Source organism: Accipiter gentilis, chromosome 25, assembly GCF_929443795.1.
Source record: "Accipiter gentilis chromosome 25, bAccGen1.1, whole genome shotgun sequence".
In the NCBI taxonomy this organism is placed as follows: domain Eukaryota; kingdom Metazoa; phylum Chordata; class Aves; order Accipitriformes; family Accipitridae; genus Astur; species Astur gentilis.
This window is the reverse complement of record NC_064904.1, coordinates 13,783,969-13,793,513: the sequence shown is the minus strand read 5'-3', so window position 1 is coordinate 13,793,513 and position 9,545 is coordinate 13,783,969. Positions and strand designations below refer to the sequence as shown.

At 45.1% G+C, this 9,545-nt stretch overlaps 1 protein-coding gene across 1 annotated transcript in view; it reads left to right on the top strand.

Moving 5' to 3' along the window:
- The first annotated feature begins 614 nt into the window (after positions 1-614).
- Positions 615-9,545, top strand: part of AHNAK2 (AHNAK nucleoprotein 2) — a 71,674-nt gene continuing 62,743 nt past the window's right edge. Inside the window, exons 1-2 of the mRNA XM_049828309.1 lie at positions 615-754; positions 3,215-3,260. Of these exons, the coding sequence (XP_049684266.1) occupies positions 615-754; positions 3,215-3,260 (186 nt within the window). The remainder of the gene's footprint in view (positions 755-3,214; positions 3,261-9,545) is intronic.

Sequence of the window (9,545 nt, the reverse complement as noted above, 5' to 3'; positions counted from 1 at the left end):
CTCAGGCTTTCCACCCTTTCTAGCTGCTGAGGACCCCCTGGAGATGTTCCCTTGCAGCCAGTGAGTTTTTTTAGTGTCATCCTCTATACCCCAGCCATCCCTCCTGCAACTGCAGGTGTTATTAGTTACCTCATTATTACCTTAATTCAGTGACCCGTGCCAGGACTGGGAGCAAAGTTGTGGTACTTTTGGCCACAGAGCACTGTAGAAACCAAGGCACGAACCTTATTATGGTCATTAACCCCAAGCCACCTTCTCTTCTCTGATGTTGTTATGCGCATCAGCTGGATGAATCTGCTATAGGCAGAGCAGCACCTTCATTTTTCAGCATAGCTACAGCCTAGGCTTTAAAGTCTCTTTACATCTGATCAGCTATTATTTGGGCAGCACTTAAAAACTGGAGAAACTGAGTATTGTAGCTAATTAACTGAGCCAGAAAGACAAAGAACGTTTGAAACAGAAGAGAAAACAAACAAAGTCTTGGCCAGCATTCAAAGGCAAGGCAGACTGGTTGCAATTTGCCGCTCAACACACAGAGAAGCTCATGAAGGCTTACAGAAACATGGGTGAAGGGAGTTGCCTTTGGGAAGACCTAGCCGTGAAGGGCTCACATGATGCGAGGCGGGGTTTGGAGCCGAAACCGCCCCATCCGCCCCACCCTGGGACCTGGGCCCATGAATGACCCAAAGCACCTCATCCATCACGGTGGGGACAGCCGTCAGCCAGGAGACCGAGACCTGCTCATGGCTTCCAGGTAGGAGCTTGCTTCTTGCAGCGCAGCTCTCGTTGCCTCGCCTCGTGCTGCCTTGCAGTCGTTGCTGCAGACGTGCAGGAGGAGAGGTGGCTGGTGCCCTCGGGAAGATGCAGCTTCTTGCTTCTCTGATCACATACCACATCAAGAGCTTCTACCTGTGCGTTAGGTCTCTTCTCTCTCTTTTCCCCGGCTGCTGAGGTTTGAAAATCTTGCTGGATGTGTGCTAAGGTGATAAACGGGTTTTATTTCCCTTCTCCTGGTACTGCTGTCGTGACAAACAGAGGAAAGTAGGGTACCCCCTGTCCTGACAGAGCAATCTATGTGTACGTTTGCTTTCTTTACAAACGCCTGCAAAATAGAGTGGCAAGGAGCTTCTTGAAATGGTTATGAATCATTGAACTTAACTGGCACCCACCCAGGCCCCCAGATGGGAGAAGAGGAGCTGTTTCTAAGCCCTTCCCACATTCTTGTGCAAATAGAAGGGATGAATGATCACCATCCCCAATGCCAGACAGTTTTCTGGGCCAAATTCACACACAAGTCTAAGAAAGCCAAGGGGAACTGAAACTGGTGTAGCTCTCCCTTCCTTCCGCTTCTCGCAATGACTATATTTCATATGTTCAAATCCTTCTGGGATTGCTTAGACTGACTTTGTGTAATTATTTTCATCCTTGGATTAAACAGGCCAAATATGTAAGCTGGATCTCAGCTTGTTGAGATTTTATTTTACACCATATTTTGTCCCTTTGGCATATACGTTACACAGCAGCAGATTGGATTTAAGTAGGTTTTTTCAGAATAAAAGCCTGTCTTTGCTTGAGGGTGTCAATTTTCTAGTAATTCTTGCTGCTCTATCTTGTATGGATACTTGAAAGGATCATGGAAAAGTCCTAAACCAGGCATCTACCCACGCTGGCTCTGAGTAAACACCGTCTGACACCCCTCCAGACTCAGAGCATGCACAGATTTCTCAGACTAGAGGTTAAGGGGGAAGGTGTGACTTGGTGCAAAAGCCTGTAACTACAACCTTATTTCTTACCAACTGTTCCTGTCCTTCGTTGCTTGTGATCACTGATGAGATGTGCAGATTCATGGACATGCCTAAACTTGGGGGATATTCCTATTTTCAGATTAAATAGAGAATGGCACTCATTGAAATTAAAGACAAAAGGTTACAAAGGCTGTGGAACCCCCAGGAAGGAGCAGTGGCTTTGAAATCAGCTTTTAATTGCCTTGCTAGCTGCCAGTAGGTATAGAAGAAAGGGCGGACTTTGAGTGCATCATGCTATGGGAAGTCCTGAGTCCATCCTGCTTGGAGTGGTGCACTATTTATGCATTATGAAACATTTAACGTGTTTCATCTGCTACCAGGTCAGGGTCAACAGGTGCAGTCAAAACCAGTATTTTTGATGTGCACCACCTTTCTTTCTGCTGGCAAAGTGCCACTTAAAAGCTTAAATCTTTCGTGATTGAAAATTATTTGCTGAGCTGCCAGAGATTTCCAAGCTTTCCAGGGGAATAACAATAGTTTTGAAATTTCCAGCTGTGGGTCTTCTGTATGTTGGTCTTTGTTAACTTTTGCTGTGAGCATTTGGGGTCTAAAATGGGAATTGTGTTCTCTGGCCATCACTAGAGACACCTTGGCTAGAGAAATTTTACTGTCCAATTTCTACATTACTATTAATACATGCTCAAAGTCTTCCTCTAGGCTCTTCCCTATGAACTTGAGTGCTAGAGGATTTGTGAAATGCAGTTGTGATGGGCAGAAAAAGCATGAGGGGCAAATCCTAGCTACACACCTGAGCAGACTATTTCCTACCAGACCCATCTCTCCAAGACTCCCTTCCTCCTTGCTCCACACAATAAATTCCAGCTTCTTCTGCACTACTGGTATCTGTCTCGAAGAGCTCAGGAGGTTTCCACCATGCTCCTTGTTCAGTCTAGGTGAAGATGTGCTCTCCTTGGCCAAGCCTTGACTAGGTCCAACCTGTACCTGAGCCTAATCCCTCCAGCAGGTATTGCAGTCATGTCTGCCATAGTTCTTGTCTGCTGTGTCCTCTCTCCAGCTCTACAATCTGTGGGATTGGTCCCAAGCAGGGGCTGATATGCTGCCAACCCCTCCTGCCCCAAGAGATGGATGTACTCAGTAGGGACGTGTTTTGTCCAGAAACAGGGAAGTTTTAAGGCAGAACAAACAGGGCCACTGAACTAAGTTAGGTAGCTAAGAAAATCTTGCCGTGGTTGGGAAGGAAGGACTGCTTCAGGCTCCTGTCTGTCTCATGTTGGCTTTTTCAGGACGCATTCCCAATGGTCTCACCATGCTGGCTCTGGCCTGTTCTGCTCTGCCTATTGCCTGGTCAGTCTGGTCTTCATAAAGTGACTGTTTCTTAAAATTCATAGGCAGTCTTGCTGGTAAGGCTCTAGGTGACGTCTGGTAGGATGACTTTTTCCTTTTTGCAGATCACTGGATGATGACCTTGAGCTGCTGATTCTCAAACCTGTTCTGGTTCGTAGGCACCCCAAGGGCTGTTCTGCAGCGCTGCTCTGTTATAACTTGTTCCCTTCTTAAAAGTCAAAACTCCCCCAGATTAAAAAAAGTGTAAACTAAGAAAATGAAATATTAATGCTGTACCTGAAATGAATCTCTTTTCCAAGTTGTCTTTAAGATCTCACTAAGGCTTCTCTGCCATGCAGTTACCCAGGACCAATTCATCCATGCCCTTGCCTCTCTGTCTCACAACCCTTGGTCCTCCTCTCTCCAAGTTTACTATAAAGTTAGGTGGGTGCTACAGGGTGCAAATAAATCTTCAAAGCTGGTGCTGGCATCCTCACTCTCCCTTCTTCCTCCAAATCAGTGCAGGGAGTTAGATTTGCAGCTTGGTTGAGATTTAGGCATTGGTGAGGCTGTAAATAAAACATTGTTCGAACTTGTCTGCAGTATCCATGGTCGTCTGGATTTGCTGATTTTGCACTAGGCTCACGCTGCTGTTTAAAAGTGAATTGACTGCCCTGTCTCATCTCTTCCTGGATAGCATGACTCACATTAGAAACCTCCTCATGGTTTTCTAATAACTTTATTATGGGGTGTGCACATACAACATCTTTTTGATGGTCTCGGAGTTTGTGAGATGTGGCTAGATTTTCACAGAGACCACACATGATATGATAATAAAACTGACTAATTGCACAGTTGGGATCTTTCACTCCATTCCTTTGCCAGTTTTAAACTTTCAGGTTGTTGTTTGGGGACTTCCCATTGCCTCCAAGGGCTTCTGATTTTCTGTGGCGCATGACCACTTTGGAAATGGGGATGGTTAAGGGGTCCTTCATTTCTTGCTGAAGAATCTTTAAGGAAGGAAAAAAGTTCAAAATCCAGGAGAGGACATCCATTATTTTCCCCAGAGAAAAAAATTCCATTTCTCTTTGAGTGAGAATTCTATATCTGAATATAAACCGTGTTTCATTTGCTTTTCCCTGTTGAAATTTTGCTCTTCAGCAGAGGGACGAGAGAACCTTTTCAGCAAGGAGTGAAAGGATACTCAGGAAAGACAATCTTCAGCCTTTCTGCTGTGGTTCCTTGGCAAAATGGGCTATAGAAATAGTCTAAAACAGGGAAAGAATAGTCCTAGGCCACAGCACTACAGATGTTTTTCCAGAATTAGTCTTGAAAATTCTGAAAGCAAGGGAAGCAGAAAGCTTGTGTTTGAGGAGGTCATGCTGGAAACACTGAGCGCCCGATGCGAGGTGCTCAGTCCCTCCAGCTCCCTCCTGCAGCTCAGTAGGAGGCAAGGTGGTGACATTCGTGTTTCTTACCGAGAAGAGAGTGAAGGAGAAACCCTCTGAACACAGCGTAACTGAAGATGAGAGGAGGAGGGAACACGAGACAGATCAAATCTGGTTAATTGTTGTTGTTATGTTGTTGCGTTTACGTGCTAGGCAAAATCTGCTCTGCCACCTTATCCCCGCGTTCACGGGGTAGAACACAATTGCACCTCCCTCCGCCATCAGCGAGAGCTGAAAGGCACCTGGGGAAACGGATCTGGTGAACGAAGTCTCACCCAGGGTGCACGTGCCATTTTTGCCCATGCATTTTTCAGGACGGAAAGAAAAATATTGTTGTTGATAAGCTAAATTATTAACCCCTGTAGTTGTACTTATTTCTACGGAACTACAACCCTACATCCAGTGAGGCCCATTTTCCACACAGCATGAATCACTTGCTCGTTTTTTGTGCTCGCTAGTTTCACATTTTAATTTTCCATTCCTCTGGCTTTCTTCATGCAGATGAATAATGGACCATTTATAATACATCAACAATATCAGAGCATACGATTATGGCTTCAGTCCATGTAATCCCTTCAGACAGTTCGCAGAGCACGAACGCCTGTCGTGCAAAGCCACATCCTATTTGCACAAAGAAAACAGAAGGGGATGCCAGCCTGGCAGCTTCTCTCCTCTGCCACTCGAAATAGCTCTCAGGAGCTGAGTCACGAAGTGCAGCCCAGAATAACGAGCGATTCCTTTAACCCAGGGACAATCATCAGCTGCGCTAACAATTTCAGATGGAAATGGGCTTCAGGCAGTAGTTTATCGTAAGACACGCTGAGCCCTTCTATTGCTGTAAATAAATGCCTGGGTAAACGTTCTTCAAGTCCAACTAAATAAGGCTGTGTAATCGAACTTTATTCTGGTGCATTAGGGGCTGAGCCTGCTCCTGCAACACGTAGCTGGGACGACTCCAGTGGGTCCAGTCCAGGCAGCCCTGAGGACTGAGCCCGTGCTCTTTTCCCACGGCGCTGCAGGACCTGTACTGGGTACTGGCGCTTTCAGCATCCTTGTCTTCCATGGATACTGCTTTAAGGGTAACATGCTTCTCTTCACGCATCCAAAGACCTTCAGTAAGGACTAACAGCATGTGACAGATGCTAATTGCAGTTCTGCTCTTCTATTTCCTTATCGCACCTTTTCCTCTGTCATGTATATGTTGAGTATTTGGAAAAGGAATACTTTCCTGAAGCCAGGGTTTTGCGTTTGGAAACCTGTAGTGTTGGTGCTGCTTAACTGAATCGCGCTATACATAGGATGCAGTCAGCAGAAGGTGACGAACCATGTGTCTGTGTAGTGTGAAATGGGAAGCCTTCGCAGAGCTGCTTGCGAGCTGTCACATGTGTTTGTTGCCCGAGTCACTTACATTACTCGGAAACCCAGGGATGCGGCAGGCGGGCCTGCCCCGGGGAGGAGCCTGGTCCGTGCAGGATCCTGCACCTGCCAGTGGGGCTCGGAGGGAGCTCAGGACCGTGTGAGCAGGAAGGATCGCCTGAGTGATGCCATAAGGAGCACTACAGGCACCCATTTTAGTTGCTTGAGCAAGAACTTAGCAGCAGCTAAAAACTACGTTTAAAAAATTCCCCGGTAACTTCTGTCTTGCCCGTTTATCCATAGGCATACTTATTTCAAATAAGCAACTTTTAAGGACACTTTCCCCCCTTTTTAAAAAAAAGAAAGGCGTTTAAACAAAGCTAACATATAACTAAGCTGACCAAGCATGAGGTAGAAAACAGCAAAGCTACATCCCCTCTGCCTTCTTTTTTGCTGTTGTATTTTTTCACTGGCCAATCTAGGTACTTCTTGGGATTCTTTTAATTAATAACATAATTTTTGGTGACTTCCTATTTGAAAAAAGATAAAGAAAAAGCTAAACTATTGTTACTTCTTGATTTAGCTTTCCCAATACTTTAATGAACATTGTGCAAAAATCTTTAAAATTCAGTTCTCTTCCTACTCCCCAACTACTTCCAAAACTGCCTTTTTTAGGAAAAGGAAAATTAATTTTTCTTTCTTTACAAGCAAAGAAAGACTGAAAACACAAGCAGTCATGTGAGATAACAGATTATGGAAGAATAGGACTCACTGCTGACAGTGTTCAGTTTGCTGTGCTCCCAGAGAAAGCTCTCTTCTCTACTCCTGACCCCCCAGCCATTTCGGGCTCTGCAGACTTTCTTCTCAGCCTGTGTTCACAGAGATTGCATCAGAAACTGAGGAGCACTTCTGCTGTCAAAACTCCACAGTATATATAATGTCTCCTCTTAAAAAAATGTGAGTTATTTGCTCTCGTTTCATTGATTCCTATCTATGGGCAAATGCAGCCAGAACTAACATAGCACCTGTACTCTGCAAGACTGAACAGAAACTTTGTTTAGCATTAGCATCATTAACAAATTAGGAGGAATTAATTATTAGGCATTGGGTTTGTTCGTTCAACCAATCAGTTGGCAGCTGAACTCAAAGACATTAGCGCAGTGGTGAGGAAAGTCTTTGTTTTTCAGTATGTCACTGGTACCAGGGCTCCTTCCTTCCCTCTACTTCACACACAAATGCTACCTTGCTACCAAGTACTTCACCAGAACCTGAAGAAATCCTATTCATAGTCATCAAGCTGATTTTCTCTGTCAGCAGCATCAAATACAGTTTAGATTCAGTTTCTGGATGTGTATTGAGGAGTCAGGCAGCTTCCGTACTAACCATCGGTAATATTTTACTCTTCTCTGGCACTGGCCTCCTGAAAGGCAACGTGAAGTATTTCTCACCCCTGACTGAGGTCAGTTCCTGATGTTCCCCCCGCCCTGTTTAGATGGAGAAAGTCAGGAATGAAGCATTAAAGGGCTCAGCCTTGCTCCCATTAAAGTCGAAGGCAAAACTCCAGCTGATTTTAGTGACAACAAACAGGGGATGAAAAGGCCTGAATCTACAAAGCACCGAGATGCTAAGGTGCACCTTAACGCCCCGAGATTTCATTGCAAGTTTGAGGATGCTGAGAACGGCACAGGATGAAGCCAACGTTGCACCACAAGCACGCTGTGGAAGGAGCAGTCTTTTTCTTACTCCCTCTTGGCTGCTGTTTCCCACAGGCTTCCTTTCTGGGGCACCAGCGAGCCAGTTCAGCCGAGTAAACTGAAGTGCAGAAGTCAGATAACTATGCAGATTATCTGATTTTATTTACCCTCTACTTCTGGCTTTTCCCTTTCCAAGGGAAGGCTTATGTGTAATGGGATGTAGGGCTTTGAGTTGAATTACGTGTCATTGGAAAATCAGTCTCAGCTCTGTAAGGAAGCAGGAGACCTCACGGCCCCAGACGGAATTAACCAAATGTATTTTCATCTCTCACGGATGTTGTTTACACAGTGCGAGCCAGTCCAGAGCGGTGAATGGTATATTTAAAACAAGGTCCTCTAACATTTGGATCCACCCCATCACTCGAATTAACAGATACTTGATACTGATCAAGTGACTCACTTCATTAAGAAATAAACCCCCGCTGTGTTGCTGACCTCGATGGCAAACAGTGAGCCCCATTGTCATCTGCTGAGTCCTTTCTCTGTCCCAGCCCACACGCCCTGAAGATGCGCACCGAGTCACGGGCGCAGCAGCAGCACTGACCTTGTTTTTCCACGGTGGTGTGTGCCAGCCACGGGCACACAGCAAACCCCTGTGTGCGTGAAATACCCTCCTTTAATCCCCTGCAATGGAAGGGCAAACCAGAGTGATCATTCATGATCTGGAGGTAGACAGTTTATTTTATTGGCAAGACAGGAGCTGGTGTTTGCTTGTTCCCAGCTTCAGGGAGTCCCTCCTGTTTTTCCCATTCACCTGGGCTTCTTGCTTGTGCTCGACGGCAGCATCTGCCAGCTCCTGCCCACGGAGCAGGGGCCAATATTTGCCACAAGTAATCCAATAACAGGTGGTATGCAAGATGCGTGCAAGGGCCTGGGTTAAAGCAGCCTCAGAAAGAAGTAATTGTAAGAAATGTGCTCCTGTGCCCAGAGCCACTGCTGGCAAACAGCCCTTTCCTGAGCGAGACGCCTGGGTACAGCCAGGTCCCCAGGTGGATATTTACACCCCTTCCACTACCGAGGACGGGTTTCACTGGGACCCCGGAGCCAGAGGAAAGGGATTATTTCAGTGCAGTTCCCAGTTACTCCTTTATCTGCTCTGCTTCAACCAATGTACTAATCGCTGGTGGTTCGCTAAATGCCATGGAAACCCCAGGGCACATAGTGAGATCATCTGCCAGTACTTTTTTTATTTTAGGATTTTTGTTTAAGAATGGTTTTTAAGGCTTTGGGAAAAAAAAAAACCAAGGGAGGGTTCACTAAGAATCATTTCCACAGCTGGAAATAGACTTTGTCATAAGCCCTGGTCATACAAGCCCCCAGAAAAAAGCAAGTTTATACCCCTCCGTACAGTGAGTGGGAAAAAGGAAAAGAGCCAAAAAAAATCATAGTGAAGCAACCAAAATGTGCTTTGTTATAACAACTGAAAACTTTTGCTTTTTCCAATGGCTTCTGAGCTACTACATGAAATGTTTATACTTGCCTTTTATCAGCTTTTTATATGAGATCTAGAAACATCAGTGGCAACGTCCTTTAACTTTCAATTTGATAGAAAAAAAGTGTCTTGATCAAATACAACAAATGTCCCACAAAGATTCTTAAAAGTACTATTCTCTTCAGAAAAATCCAAGTCAGTAGGCAGTCACTTGAAAATACAGTGCTTGTGAACATTGTATTTGCAGTTTGGGAGGCTTCAGGGTTGTTTTTCCTGGATTTCCAAACTAAATAAAAAGGACCAACTTGATGATAACTAGAAGTACCAAAACTGTGGCAAGAAAAGGACTTAAGGCAGCATAACGACATTGCAGAAAGAGAAATAATTTGGTTCAAAACATTAATTTTTCAGATACTTGAGCATTACTACCTAGTACAAGCAGGTTATTCATGGGTAATTAACACCT